The sequence below is a fragment of the Podarcis cretensis genome (genome assembly GCF_951804945.1).
Source record: "Podarcis cretensis genome assembly, chromosome: 13".
Taxonomy (NCBI): Eukaryota; Metazoa; Chordata; class Lepidosauria; order Squamata; family Lacertidae; genus Podarcis; species Podarcis cretensis.
Window position 1 is genome coordinate 39,665,841 of NC_137182.1, and position 15,856 is coordinate 39,681,696.

A 15,856-nucleotide genomic window follows, 5' to 3' on the forward strand; every position below is an offset into this window, starting at 1 on the left:
CACGACTGCTTCCCTGCAGCTGAGAAAACGTCTCTGTGCCTTTCTGATCTGGCCTTGCTGCCCCATCTGGCAGTAACCCCCCCCCCAAACATGTGGTCCCCTACAGGTCACCCAAAACCCAAACCCTGCCCTTGTCTGGGAAAAGGCTGCCTATCACTGCTTCACCCCAAGTTGCCTGGGCCTGAAACTGAGGCCTCAAACAGGCAAAGGGCACATGCTACAACTGGGCTATGGCGCCTCCTTCAATCTGGCAGAGCCGCCTTTCACGACCAAGGGAAACCGAATCCACCACCGCCCGAGCTCGTTACCTTATAGACATGACGCCAGTTTTTGCCGTGGTCGTTGAGACGCTTCCAGATCATGCTCATGATTTCGGAGAAGGCCACCACGTTGTAAGTGAGGTCTGCGATTTCAGACATGAGGGAGCTGGACGGGCCCCAAGGGTCATTGGACGTGGCTTCCCGCACCTTGATCTCCGCCTCAGAGTAGTTGTGCACGATGTTCTTCATCTGGCGGCGCAGCGAGGAGGTCGACATGGCGGCGGCTGTCAGAGTGGGCAGCGGGGAGGGCGGCCTCCCCTTTCCCCAAGCTTCCCCTTGACGGCTTTGAGACGGGCACGGCTCACGCCAGGAGAGGTGGCCTCCCGGGTCCCGGCTGGCTTCCTGAGGGGCGAGGCCACCGCAGCCGCCCTGGTGCTGCTTGGCTGAGGGTCCCTAGTGTGCCACGGGCACCCTCCGAAGCCATCCAGGCATGGCAGCCATTCCAAGACACACCTGGCAAGAGAAGGAGAGCAACTTTTTAGTCTGTGGTAAGAGAAACAGTCCCCTTCTCCAAGGCTTTGCTGCTTCAATCTGTATCTCCCATTCTGATAACTCGGGGCAGGGTATAGGATTCAGAAGGGCCACCCTCTCCCTCAGACCAAAGGAAGTCCTCTTCCGCCCCCTTCCTCTTTTCTAAGAACTCTCCCTGTCTTCCCACATGCTATCAAGCTTCTCTGTCTTGAGGGCTAGACACTTTAGAAGCAAACAAAACCAGGAGAGGGGGGATTCAGAACTTCTGCTGTTCAATAGCCGGGTAAGAATTTCCTGTTCTGGATTGGAAGCAAAAAGTCTCCAGTCCAGCACTTCAAACAGAGGCGAACAACGCCCCCCACCCCGGGCAGCCTTCCCCAGTCTTGGCTCCCCAGAATTTGGAGGATTACAACCTCCATTGGTCCCAAGCAGAAATATCAGGGATGATGGGAGTTGCAGTCTAACAATTTTTGGAGATCCAACCTGTTGGGATGTGGGAGGCAGCCCAAAGAGTGTCACACCCAACCCTGTTTAGGGACAGGGTGGGGAGAAGATGGGGAAAGAAGAATGATGCATGCCATACCCTCTTTCTGATCAAAGGAGCAATCAGGCTCCAGGATCAAGATCCACTGTTCAGAACATTTATTTTACATTTTTATTCCATGCTTCCTCCAAAAAGCTGAGGGTGAGTCTTCCTCCCCTCCCCAATTATTTCATAACGTAACAGGAAAAAACACCCAAATAACTAATAAACCACAACACCCATTGCCAGATGACGTTAGCAATAAGAATATTCCACCGGTCTCGATTTAAACATATAAATTAACATAGGCAGACCAAATGAAATTGGTGATTATAAGCCATGCTTTCAAACATAGAAAGGGCAGTGTGTGGTATTCAATCCACTGGGTGATAGATGGTAGATGTTTGTGTGACCGCCCTAGTCTTAAGTCTAGCACTCCAGCAACTACACATACATGCACACATACACAATATACACTTTCCTCAAGCTTCCTATCATCACATACTGGATTCAACAATCTCTCTCCACACCTGTGGACTAGGCAAAGCTCTCGGGGTCTCTAGGAAGGGACAAGCTGCTGGGAGCCGAGAGGAGCAAAGGCTGGAAGATGTGCAACTCGCTGCATTTGTCCCAAACCCATCCGCTGCTTCCTGGAGCCCCTGGCCCTGCCTGACCCCCAAACATTCTTAAACGTCAAAAGGAAGGAAGTCCACATTGCTGAGGAATGAGTCACTGTGGCCAGATTCTGGAAACTTCCACCTTCCACCCCTTTCCGGTTTTTCTCTACGCTGCCTCCAAGCCGTAGAATTCCGAAACAGGCACAGTGGAGGCGGCTGAAGAAGATCCAGTGGGAGAGGGAGGGGTCTCACACCCTGACCCTAAGAGGACAGGCGTCTGAGACCAACCCATCATGGCATGCATGCAACACTCAGCTGAATGGGGCTCAGCTTAGTGGTGCTCCTGGCTTAGGAACCAGGGGCTATAAATCATTGCACCAATGTGGTTCCCCCTCCACCACCTACCCGTGGTAGTTGGATCAGACTATATTCTCTAAGTTCTCAGTAAAAAGGGGCTTTTTCAAGGATTCCAAGGGGGGCTGTGTTAAAGATAGCTTACAATTTTGTAAAGAAAAGTTATTACAGTTGGAAAGAAAGGCCATCCTAACTATTTTATTCTTCAACCTGTACGGGGAGATGGAATAACCCCTGTTATATAATAAGCCACCAAAACGACAACATCCAGAGAGCCCACATATTCCACATCCCCGATGTAGAAAGATTTATTCAACATCAACTTTAGCCAAGCGCTGATTTCTTAACTGTTAAAAGGAAAGCCAATGAGAAAGGACAGTGCAGTGGTTCAGACATTTATTATGCTTATCCTTTGCCCTTTTCTCCAAGGAGCTCAGGGCAGTGGGCTCTCTGCCCTCTCACAACAACCCTGTGAGGTAGCTCAGGCTGACAGGTAGTGACTGGTCCCAGCTCACCTACTCAAGTCCACGGATGAGTGGGGATTTGAACTCAAGACTCCCCCAACTCAAGGGTTCAACCCAGGCACAGCCTACATGATGCCCTCCAGATGTTTCTGGACTAGAATTTCCATTATCCCTGAAGCTGGGAGCCCAACAATGTCTGGTGGGTGCCATGTTGGCAACCCCTGCTCTAACCACTACTCCACATTGTCTCCTCTTTTATTCAAGACTGAGTTCTGTTGCTTCAACTGTGTGGAAAGGTTGGTTAAAGCCTCCCTGAACAAACCCGAACCACTGCCACCCCACCTGCGTTGTCCCAATGACTCTGAACTTGGCCAGAACCCCAACTCCAAATACCCTCTCAAAGAACACATCTTTGGCAAAGGCCCTCCCTCCTTCACAGTTTCCAAGGACAGCTACTTTTGCTAAGAGAAATGGACCAAAAGCCTCTGGTTACGGGCACTCATTTCCCCGCCATCATTTTTTAAAATCTCCCTTCTGCCCTCCCTTCCTCCTCCTGCATCCCAGTCTGGCAAGAGGACGGAATGATTACTTGGACTACTAACAAAGCCTCTGGGATAAGAGATTCCACCCCTGCCAGTGTCTCGCATTTGATGAAAACTCTTAAACAATGAAAAACATGGTATTGCAAATCCAAGTGACGTTTGCAGATAACTGGAGAGAGATAAAATAGTTTTCCTTGACGAAACGAGGAAAATAACTGGTTGGATGTGTGCGTGTGGGGGGTGGTACTCATGAATTCATTGTGGGAGTTTAGATGAAACAGTGCCACTAAATCACTGTATCCTTACTGTAGACAGCAGGGATTACAATCCAATTAGACTCCAGATTTTTCAAGTTAACTAGCAAACTGACTGCAATGATGCTTCCCGCTCTGACAAAGGCATCTGTCTGAGCCCTGCCTCCTGTCTGTTTTCACTCCATCCTGACACCATGGAAAACCGCTACTGCCATCTGGGTAAGATGGACCAGTGGTCTAACTTCATAGGAAAGCATGTGTAGAATCTTGCATCCAACACAGAATGCGGTGACCCACGGAGGTCCTAGAAAGAATGTCAGGGATTTTTTAATTATCAAGTTGCAGCTAGACCTCATGAATTAAGAGAAAGGCTGCTTCTACGCGTTTATTATCAGTCAGCTTCTTAGTCCATCTGAAATTCTTTTTGCCTTCTTTCTCTCTGGAGGCGAACCCTGACAGTATTACCGACTGCCTCTGCCACACCTTTTAATTGTGATCTGCCTTGCAAGCCAATCTAGACTTGAAAGGAGGGGGGATACATGATGGTAAAATAATGGATGCGCCTATATATTTGAACGCATGCAATGTCTGCAAGAAGTTTCTATGCCTTGCAATGGATTTTGGGTACAACATTGAGTATGACGCTTGGGTAAAACTGTGGAATGAGAGTATAAAATTTACAGCATGAACCACCTTAAGAGAGAATATAATGAAAATGATGTATCGTTGGTATTTGACACCTGTTAAATTGGTGAGAATGTATAGGATGAGTGGTAAGACATGGTGGAAATGTAAAGATAAAAAGGGAGATTTTTACCAAATGTGGTGGACATGTGAGAAAACGAAACAGTTTTGGGAACTGATTTATAACGAATTGAAAAAGATATTCAAATACACTTTCCCAAAAAAGCCGGAAGCATTTTTGCTAGGCTTGATGGGAGAGGAAATAGAAAAAGCAGATCAAAGGTTATTTATGCATGCTATGACTGCTGCCAGAACTTTGTTAGCCCAAAAATGGAAAGTACCAGATTTACCAACAATAGAGTGGCAGACGAAGATGGTGGATTATGCGGAACTAGCAAAACTGACCTGCAAGATCCAAAATCAGGAGGAAACAAAATTCCAAAGAGATTGGAGTAAATTTATGGACTATATAAATAATAACTGTAGAAATTTGAAGACTCTGGCAGGACTGAAATAAATCTTACGACGTGGACTGACTGGATATAATAAGAAACTGGGGTAAGGTGACTGCAGCAAGAAAACCTGTTGAAGGGAGGGAGGGAAGTCAATGCTCGGCAGAGTGTTGGGAAAGAATGTGGGTAAACGACTGTTGAATATTATTGTAATTTGTTTGTTGGTATTAAATGAAAAATCAATAAAAAGCTTTTTTTTAAGAAAAAGAAAGAGAAGTTTCTGTGCTTTGTACTGCTTTAGTCTCTGCTATTATTTGTCTCTCCAGGCTCTTCAGCTGCACATCACTGACCCACATAATTGCTCTTCCCCTAGTGTCGTGCCACTCATTCCAACGGCAAGAAGATAAAAGTCCACCCAGTTTTGTGAGAGCTGTGCTGTGAATGAAGTACCTTCTGAACAGCTTTACACAGAGCAAGGACTTTTCCGCATGGAAGCTGGGGTAGTTTGTTCTACACACAGAATTTGGTTTTCTTTCTGGCAGAACTTATTTTCCTTGAGCTTTGAAGTGCACTAACCAGCCACAGATGTGTGCATTCTGTAACCGCGAGGGGAGAAATTTGTACTGGATGTAGAACCCCATGTCCTCATAATTTTCTTTAAAGTTTCTAGTCCCTAAGGGAGAGACGAAGATATGTGGACAGTGCCTAATAAAAGAAGACCGGTGCATGTGGATGGATTTCCTGCCTTGTTCTCAATCTGGCCATTATCAGAAACAGAATGATACAAAACCAGCACAATCACTAAACTGTTGGGTTTGTATGTGAGAAATGCAAGTTATGCCCTAGTTTGGCCATGAAGAAGCGTCAACCCTACCCCACGTCTCTGTGCATCTCAGAGGAAGGGCAGGACACAAATAATGTCACAGAGAAGCATACGCAAGCAAAAAACCCACAATAATTCTCTTGAGACCTACCAAAATTTGCTCCTTAGTGAAGCTTACATCCTCTCTCTAGTTCTGGTGGCTGATATACCTGTGTTCTTCAGTAAGAAAGGAGGAGACAGATCGGAACAGGTCCAGGGGAGGGGAAGGAAGATGGGGAATGGGATGGTGAACAAACCCTGTGAGGAAAGGTGAAAGGAAGTGGGCATATTTCGTCTTGATATCAATCTTCAAGTATGGATGGAGGCAAAGACTTGTTTCTCTGCTGCTTTAGAGGTCCAGACTAGATCTGGTGGGTTTGAGTTACAGGAGGGCAATTTCACTCAAGCTTTAGCCAAAATGGTAAGAGCCACTTGACTAATAATAATAATACCTTTTACATACCTCTCAAAATATAAAAATATCTCTAAGTGGTGTACAGTGGAACCTCGGGTTACGTACCATTCTCCTTACGAATGCTTCGGGTAACAAGCTCCGCTAACCCGGAAGTAGATGATTCTGGTTGCGAACTTTGCCCCAGGATGCGAGCGGAAGTCACACGCCGGCAGCAGTGGGAGGCCCCATTAGTGAAAGTGCGCCTCATGTTAAGAACAGTTTCGGGTTAAGAACGGACCTCTGGAACCAATTAAGTTCATAACCGGAGGTACCACTGTACAAGAATCAGTAATCAAACTCTTGGATTATCCAGGGCAGACAAAGGAAATACCTCTCTCTGCCTACAATGCACACCTAAGTCACAGAGTTCAGTGCCACAACTTGCCTTTAAAAGAGTGTGAGGACAGGCAGAAGGAGGGGAGCTTCATCTAACTGAGCCGTCATTGGCATGACATGTGGGCGAACGCTATTGCCTCCATGACCTGCCTGTGGGCTTCTTGGAAGCATCTTAGTCCCACAGGGCTCTTCTTAAGTTACCATAACCTAACCAGTATAGCAACTAATTTACAGTGGTGCCTCGCAAGACGAAATTAATCCGTTCCGTGAGTCTCTTTGTATAGCCGTTTTTTCGTCTTGCGAAGCAAGCCCATTGACAGCTTAGCGGATTAGCGCTATTAGCGGTTTAGCGGCTTATCAGCTTAGCGGATCAGCTGATAAGCGGCTTAGCTGCTTAGAAAAGGGGGGGGGGAAACCCGCAGGAACTCGCAAGACATTTTCGTCTTGCGAAGCAAGCCCATAGGGAAATTCGTTTTGCGAAACACCTCCAAAACGGAAAACCCTTTCGTCTAGCGGGTTTTCCGTCTTGCGGGGCACCACTGTACAACTAAAGAGTGCATTTACATTGTCTGGCAGGGTAGAATTCTTTCCGGAGTTGCTTTTTTCTGTTTCACTTCTCCTTTGCCTACATTGCTCAACTCGCCTGCCTGACCACACTGCTACCCCTGCCCTAGAAATGTAAATGTAGTTAACAATCCAGAAGTGGTCTGCAAGCTGCTTGCAGGCCATGCACCTCTGCCTGTTTAGAGATAACAAGGTGCCCAGAACCAAGTGCTGGTGCTAAATTACTAGGCAGAGCAATTTGTATTTGCTTCTTATTTGTTTAGAGTAAATATTCATAAAGTGAGTAAACAGCAGGTTTACAAAGTGTGAAAACAGTACACACAATCAACCAGGTGGGCACAAGTGGGTGGTCTATGAAGCCATCTCAGTCCCAGCAATAACTTACCGGCCTCTGACATCCAGTCATAGCAACATCATAATATATTGCTACTGGCCACTCCAATCTCTGCCAAGTGATGCATGAGATGCCAGGGGTCTTGGTGTTAACCAGGGTTTTTGTTCCTTTGGAGTGAGGCACGGCAGAGACTGTAGTGTCGTTCAGAAATATGGTTTATTTACACATATTTACACTTGGGTTTTGATGGAGGAAGCGCAGAACATTACACCCCAAGAGTGTCTCTCGTTTACTGGGAACCAGGCAGAGGGCCTTCTCGGTAGTGGCGCCTGCCCTGTGGAATGCCCTCCTGTCAGATGTCAAAGAAATAATTATACAACCTTCCATAGACATCTGAAGGCAGCCCTGTTTGGGGAAGATTTCAATGTCTGATGTGTCTTGTGTTCTTTTATATTCTGTTGGAAGTCACCCACAGTGGCTGGGGCAACCCAGTCAGGTGTGCAGGGTACAAGTAATAAATTGTTGTTGTAGATGCTCCCCTCATAACTTCAGCAAGCTTGGGTCAAAAGCAGACAGCCTCTCCCGGCCAGCCTCACATGGAGTTCTCTTCCTGCCCTCTCGCCTTTTCAAACCTTGTTTTAAAAATGCCACATTTTTTTCCTCCAGCCTATGACACCACCCACTGCCCACTTGAAACTCCCCCTCCCAGCTTACATCATCAAATACCGAAATCCTGAACCTGGCATTTGTTTCTGCTCACCACCCCCTCATGGGAGGAGGAGCTCACACTCCTCTGCTGCCTGGCACAGGGTAACTGTGCCAATTGCCCATTACCTTCCTTTGTACTACATGATGGTTCTTCTCCCAGGTGGTTCCTGGCCAGGAAATGGAGTCAGCCTGCAGTATTACACTGATAAGGTGTCTCGCACCCGGGTGGAGGCTTCAAGCATTTAGTGGTCTACATTTACTAACTGCAGAAATTATTGGGGGGTAGGGGAGGAATCTGGTACAGTGGTGCCTCGCAAGACGAAATTAATCCGTTCCGCGAGTCTCTTCGTCTAGCGTTTTTTTCGTCTTGCGAAGCAAGCCCATTGACGGCTTAGCGGATTAGCGCTATTAGCGGCTTATCGGATCAGCTGATAAGTGGCTTAGTGGCTTAGAAAAAGGGGAGGGGGAGGGGGGAAAAGTCGGAAAAACTCGCAAGACATTTTCGTCTTGCGAAGCAAGCCCATAGGGAAATTCGTTTTGCGAAGCGCCTCCAAAATGGAAAACCCTTTCGTCTAGCGGGTTTTCCGTCTTGCGAGGCGTTCGTCTTGCGGGGCACCACTGTATCCAAGTCTTTTAGGGAAATCTGTCCCGTCACTCACAACCATAGGACCCATGATGTCACAATTTATAATGCTGGAAATCAGAAAATTATTTGTTCGTGGCTACTTATTTACACAGAAAAACGGTCCTCGGACTCAATAGCTGCATTCAGACAATCCTTCAAACTATTCTCCTGTCTGATACCCTAGAAAGCTGCTGTCACTCTGCCAACAATGCTGAGCTAAATGAACCGATAGTCTGACTCAATACCAGGCAACTTCCTCTGTTCCTATCCTGAATCTAGCCACTATCTGACAGTGGGTCACATTGATTTAGTTTCAAAAGATTATATATGTTGGCTTAACATGCCAAATTTAACCTCTCTCTGTGTGTGTTTATTTGTTTGTTTCCTCCTTTTCTCTTTGACAAGACTCAAGGCAGCTTACAGATAAAAATAAGAACCACTAAAAGCATAGAAAAGACAACAATTTAAAAACCAGTAAAAAAAAAATTAAATAAACAATGTTATTTTAAAAATATGTTAGTTTTATTTTTTAAAAAATTGTGGATTGTTAATTCACCTTGTAAGATCACCTTCCCACTTTGTGTCTAATCAGCTAGTAAGAATACATAGCCAAAATCTCACAGGCCCCAATAAAAGCTGGCAAAAGAAGAACCAAGGCAGAACTGTGGGTCTACGAAAGCAAACAGGAGCAGCCAGATGGTGAAATGCACTCCCAAGAATTCACCTTGAGAAAGCAACACAAATTTCTAGTGCTGACAGCAGGAGCGAAACATTATTATTTATTAAATTTGTACATTGCCCTTCATCCAAAGATCACAGGGTTGTTCACAACATAACAAAACCAGAAAGAGAACACAAAATACATAAAAACAAAACAGCTAGGAGTGGCCCTAAAATAGTTCAAAGTCAGACAGCTGGAAGATCAATTCTGGTCTTACAGTTCTGTACCTTTGCCTGCCCCAAGACATGCAACTTTCCCAATGACCATTAAATCTCTTCGGTCCCACCTGTCCAATCCCGAGGTGCCTGCCCTACTTTCATGCCTCCTCTAATTTTAACAAGGCCTTACCACTGCAAGATAGGACATAATAATAAAAAGAGGAACTTGGCATATGCACAGAGTACCTTTGCTTTGCTATAACTACCCACAACAAAACCGCAGGGGTGGCGTCTAGGCCCTAGGCCTGGAGGAGTGAGGCAGAAAGCAGGAACAAGCCACGCTCCAATTTCTCTTCCTCCTACTCCTCACCTTGAAAACTCAAGCACCAGAACAACAAGCTCTGTGGCAAAGCCAGCACTGATAGGCAAAGAGTCCCACTCCTGCATCCAGGATGAGAACCAAGCTAGAAAGTAAAGAAGTAAAAAAAGAAAGGAAATCCAGGTGTTTATACAGGCAGAGGAGCTTGTTTGGATGAAAGAGCAAGTGGCCAAAGTATAGCCTCCCCCGCCCCACCCAAAATTGCTTCAGAAGCAAAGATTTCACAAAGAACAAGCTTAAGCTTCCTGTAGCTCTGACAAGCTGAAAAATCACACAATATTCCCTTTGCTGGAGCCTACCATTCCATCTCCAACAATAGTCAGCCATGTGTCCCAGGACAAGTGTTCCCTGTTGCTCATCCACAGCATCTAGTTAACAAAAGGTATGTTATCTCTGCCAAGGGAGGTTCCATCATGATTACTGGCTAGCAATCGCTGACAGGTTTTTCAGTGAATGTAGGAAGAACTCTAAAGGATCAAACCACAGGCCTACCTAGCTCAGCATCCTCTCTCTCTCACCATGGCCACTCGCAGGCTTATGGGAAGCCCAAAGAAGGATGCAGGTATCCTTTCACTCTCCTGCTTGCGTTCCCCAGCACCTGGCATTCAGAAGCATACAAATTCTGATCCTGAAGCCAGTACAGCCACCCTTTGACAGCTTTATTCTTTCTTCAAACTGCCTGGCTCACTGGCCACATCTTCTGGAAACAAATTCTGTCGCGTGCATTCTGCAGAAGAACTGTTAGAAACTCAAATATATAAGTTAGGTACCAAATGGCACCTTAAACCTCGCATACTCGGACTGTCTATTTGCCGGGGGTCGGACTAGATGACCCTCAGGCTCCCTTCCAATGCTACACTTCTATGACCTCAACTACACTGCTTGACTGTAGCTTGCTCTTACAACAATTCACTTGGCCCAGTATGCAAGAAAGAGAAACACACAAAGTGGAAATGGAAATGGTACTAACTATGGACCAATGCAGAGGTTTTAAACTGTGGTCGCCAACCTGGCCCCCAGAAATCTCCACGTAGTCGCAATTGGATCCGTCCCAGTAGCAAAACGTGCCTGGGAAATTTTGAACACTGTGCTAAAGCCACCAAAAAGCAGACCGCCAGCACATTTTGTAATGAACATATAGCAGAAAACAGTATTTCTTTGCTGCTCTCAACCAACTCCCAATCAATTTCTGTCAATTACTTTTCTAGTATTTCAGAGAAAAGAGTATAATATTTTGTATTCTTTTTAAAATGTGCTGGGGAGGTGTCATTGGGTTGTTGTTTTTAATTTTGATTATATATTTTGTGGTTTTATATTTTGATTTTGTTCTGTGAACTGCCTGAGACCTCCAGGTATTGGGCAACATATTAATTCAATAAACAAAGATAAAAACAATAAAGCCCCACTATCAATTTGCTGGAAGTCGGCAGGTGCAAATCCTTCTATTTTAACCAAGAACCACTGAATCAATTCCTTCCCAACTACTTGGCAGTGACATAACTCATCTTGCATTCACAGGCCGGCCTCACTCCAGAGATGCCAGAGAGCGCTCCCTCTCCCACTCACTCTTGCAGGACACGCCTGTCCCGTGAGCTGATCTTGGGTGGTTTGAAATGAAAGGGCAGTAACAAAATCTAACAGCCCGGAAAGAGGAAAGGGCATATGGGTTGCTGCCACACAGCCTCCTGGCTGGCCTCCACCACCTCCCAGCCATGTTCGCCTACAGACAAGCAGCCACTCACCTGGGCACAACGATCTCGGTGTCCCTTCTTCCGCAGATCTTCCGGGCAACTTTCTCTTGGTCACACTTTTATGAGCCCCAGGTGAGTGGAGGCTCTAGGCTGGCGAAGGAGTCAGCAGCAATATCACCCCCAAGAGCCTCAGGGTCCAGAGAAGGTGTTTCCGCCTCCCCACTTCCCCCAGCCAGGGGGCATCGCCAGGGGTCTCTTTTGGAAAACGGGGGGATCTTGACAAGTTGGGGGGTTGCAAGGGCCGCCGGTGGAGGGAGCTTGCCAGACCACCGAGGGGGGGGGGAGGATTCAGGAGCGGGGCTTTCCCGGGGAACGAGGCCAAGAGGGGTTTCCAACAGCGAACGTGAGGCGGGGGGCACTTGGATCGGGTAGGGGGCTGGGTTCAAAGGTCACGCAGGCAGGAAGGTCAGAGATCACTCCGGGGCCGGCGGGTCAGAGTTCAGAGCAGCTTCCTTGGGCAAAGGCTACCTGGGGTGAGGCGTCACGCTGGATTCCGGGTCAGGCGGGCAGCGGGGACGGAGGGAGCGGGGAGAAGCGACGGCTCCGTCCCTTTGGAGAAACCTCGGCCTGGCCCAGCCTGAGGGAGGACTCCGCCCCGGACTCCCTCGTCTCCCTGGCAATGCCCAGAGATCAAGGGGGAGGGGGACCGCTCTACCCCAGCCCCTCTCTATGGCCCTCGCGGGGGCTCCGGGCCTCTCCCGGCGGAGACAGGGTAGAAGCGGCAGCAGTGGCGGCGGCGGCGCCGGGAGGACTCTCCGCAAAACGGAAACGGAAGCTCACCTCCCGCAACTTCCGCCTCCAGCGCTCGCCCACTTCCGCCCGCACCCTTCTTCTGCTACCGCTTCTATGACCGCTACTTCCGGCATCATAGAGATAATTGAGATGGAACTGATGTGAGACCAAGGGTAGTATATGGGAGGGGTGTCGAGACGCACGGAGGCCGCCGAGATAGGGAAAGTGGGCGTTTCACGCAGCCTTGACTTCCGGTTTTTTTCGCTGGCGGCTTGGCAGAAGCGGGGTGTATCCTAGGAAAGTACGCGGGTCTCTTCGGCGCGCCTTCATCCTGGCATTGCTTTTCGTCTCGCACGTTCACTCGCTCCCCTGAAGTGATCTTTAAAATGGGATAGAGCTTGTGCCGCCATGTCAAGTCATTTTGGGAATCGGGGATTGAAATTGCAGAGTGCTGCCTATGCAGAACCAACACATAAGTTTAGACGTAAAAGTCCTGCAACACCCTATTTCTTTCCTTATGTTTATTGTCGCAGCAGGTTTTCATGAATATTTTATATATATATATATATATATATATGCACAAACATTTAACACATGAAATAAGATTCCAGTTAGAACGAGCAAGAACTCCCGTCTTGACCGCTGCCTCACTTCTGCCCGGTATGAACGCCTCTAAAATCTAGAATATCTTCATTACTTTGTACGGGCAGCTCTGTTTCGTCCCATGAGTGAAAAACAGAAATTAAATCAATGAGCTGATGGCAGGGAACCAGTGTGGCAAAGCGGAGCCTCCCCCGAAGCAAGACTTGCTGAATTCGACAGACTTAACTCCCCGGTGTGTATAGGATCGGTCCCTATACTTTGCATTGGAAAGCCAAGAGGAAAACTATTGTGTTAGGCTGCAGTCCTTTACACACTGACCTGAAAGCAAGCCCCGTTGGACTCAATAACATTGATTGCGCTGTTAGGGATTATCACGAACAGCGGCGGCGTTGGTGGCTCTTCACTTTGTCTAGTTCTATAACGCCGACATCCCATTGCGGGCGCACCCTCGGGAGTCGACCAATCGGAGCTGGCATAGCATAGATATGTAGAGAAAGAACGGTGCCAACTGGGAGCGTTTCTTTTGCAGAGGTTTACGCGGCCACAGAGGCTGAGCAGTGGACCCCCTTAAGAGTTACACCCGTCGCTTGCATACCGGTAAGCGTACCGGTACACTGAAATACCGGTAATTGGCGCTTAAAAGTTCTAGATGCTACCTTTAGCAACGTGTAAAAGAATAATCAGAATGCTTCCTCTGGTCTGCAAATGCTTTTTGGGAGTATAGGCAGTCTTTACGGTTTGCTTTCTGCATAGTAGGCTCCCACCCCACCGCTCCAAACATGTCATAGAATCTTAAGAGTTGGAAAGGATGCCGAGAGTCATCTAGTCCGACTCCCTGCGATGCAGGAATCCTGCCCATGGCCATCCCTGGGTGGTCTTGAACCACCAACCTTCTGGTTAACAGCCAGACACACATTTATTTAATAGCCCTCTCCTCCCAGAATTGTGGGAACTGGAGTTCAATGAGGTGCTGTTAGCTAAAGAAAGCAGGGACAATGGTCCTCCTTCTGTCTGAAATTCTCAACAGAGGTTCAGTTTCTGTGTTTCTCTAGAAAAATAGAATGAAGGCTACAGCATCTTAAATCTGCACAGCAATTGTCGTCCCCCCCCAACAAATCAACACAACATGCTCCATAGCAACAGGGCCAACCAAAATGTCACAAAAGTCAGAAGTGGATCATTGCAATTGGTTTGGTTTGGAAACTGCCGCAAAGCTGTTGAAGAGGTGCCCTGCCAACAGCAAGTAACACCTGTATTGAAAAAGCTGCACTGGGTGCCAGTAAGCTGCCAGTCAAATTTAAGGTCTTGCTGTTGACATACAAATCTTACAGCCAAGTTATACAAGCTATGAGCACCTTACCTTGTATACTCCCACCTGGTGACTTTGATCGCCAGAAGAAACAGTGCTGGATGCTCCTGAGATTGGTCTTATGTCTACTAAGACCAGAGGCTTTAACACAGCAGCACCTGTCCTTTGGAATGTGCTTCCAATTAACATCAGGCAGGCACAGATAATACTGGCATTTAGGAACCTGCCACTCACCTGTTTGCACAGGCCCTGCCTAAAGGTCGATTCAGCTGTGCTGATGCATCAGATCTACTGATTTGTGATAAATTTTACATTTGTTTATTGTTGATTTTCTGTTTTCAAACATTACATTTTCTCTTAATGTTGGTGTTGTAATTTGTCTTGCAAATAAATAAGAACCTGTCATTAATAACGTCTTTGAAATGAAGGAGTTATGTAGAAACAATGACATTAGTCTCACTACAGGCAAAACAGATTGCTTTTTTGACCTATAAAGCATGTGTCAATCCTGCAATCACCAGTTTATAGAATGAATAAATAAATAATTGAAAATGTAGACTCCAGTACAAGTAGTTACTATTCCCTAACCAGGACACCCAGGTCCTTCCAACAGAAGGGAAACATAATGTTGGGTGGTGCACTAGACAAGGCCCCACCTTCAAATGGCAGGCTCACAGCCCCTGCTTTTGCATAGAGAAGACCACAAACCATCCTGCCCATGCTTGGTTACTAATGTGATATGAGTTGCCTCAGTTTCATCCTAAAAGTTGTACACATTTTCCGACATTCTCAGAGCACTCTGAAACAAGAATCAGAGCAGCCCTGAAACACCTGAACTTAAAGCTTGCTTTTATTGGTACTTATACAGGCATCCTCCCACTAACGTGGCATCTGACTTGCGTGCAACTGTATATACGCTAGGTGCCAGGAAATAAATTAATTCAAACCTAGAAATGAGAGAGCTGGAGAGTGCTTGTGACTCACAAGGAGCCTGAAGAGAACATCAGTGAGGATGGAGGAAGCCCCAGAGAGACTGGAGGTGCAGAGGAGCTGTTTATGCTGCTCAACCTTCCCGCCTAACAACTGATGTGCAGGGTAACACAGCCGCCACTTCAGCCTCCTGCTGGCTTTAGTTCTAGCTGTGGGTATTTTTGGATACAGTATTTTTTGTATGGATCGAAGTGAGTGTAGCAGAGGGTGTTTAAAGGGTTTTCCTTACTTTATAGGATTTCAGAAATGTGTGTGGGAGCCCAGAATATAACTCTTGTCTAGGGGGGGGGGGGCACACACCTGTGTTTCTCCAGACTGCTAGTGTTGAATTTTTTGGTTGTTTTTTTTTTAAATCTGTAAATGTTGAGAAAGTGTCCAACATCTCAGCATCTCTCAAAAGCATTTTTTTAAATCAACAGGTTGCTAATATATTTTCCATTAACCACTTCCCCTTTGGATTTTCTTGTGACAGGATAGATAACAGCTACCATGCTACTTCCTATTTGATTAACTTTCAAGACTTTAGCTGCAGTTCTGCACCCACCGGACACCAAGCACCAATGATCAAAATACAATTTAATTCCAAGTGAGCATGCGCAGGATTAAGCTAGAAGTGAAATCCCTTTAAGCTCATTAGCTTTATTTTTAT

The 15,856-nt window shown here is 46.8% G+C and overlaps 1 protein-coding gene across 9 annotated transcripts in view; it reads right to left on the reverse strand.

Annotated features, from left to right (window-relative positions):
- EPN1 (epsin 1) overlaps window positions 1-12,349 on the reverse strand; it is a 33,087-nt gene extending 20,738 nt beyond the window's left edge. For 5 of the 9 annotated variants that reach the window (XM_079951254.1, XM_079951252.1, XM_079951253.1 and 2 more), the window contains exons 1-2: window positions 11,565-12,347; window positions 309-773 (exon numbers count right to left, since the gene is read on the reverse strand). In XM_079951254.1, coding sequence (XP_079807380.1) covers window positions 309-536 — 228 coding nt within the window. In that variant the 5' untranslated portion in view covers window positions 537-773; window positions 11,565-12,347. Of the gene's footprint in view, window positions 1-308; window positions 774-11,564 lie in introns of all 9 variants that reach the window. The other 4 variants (XM_079951250.1, XM_079951247.1, XM_079951246.1 and 1 more) reach the window with 2 other exon arrangements.
- Window positions 12,350-15,856: the final 3,507 nt, after the last annotated feature.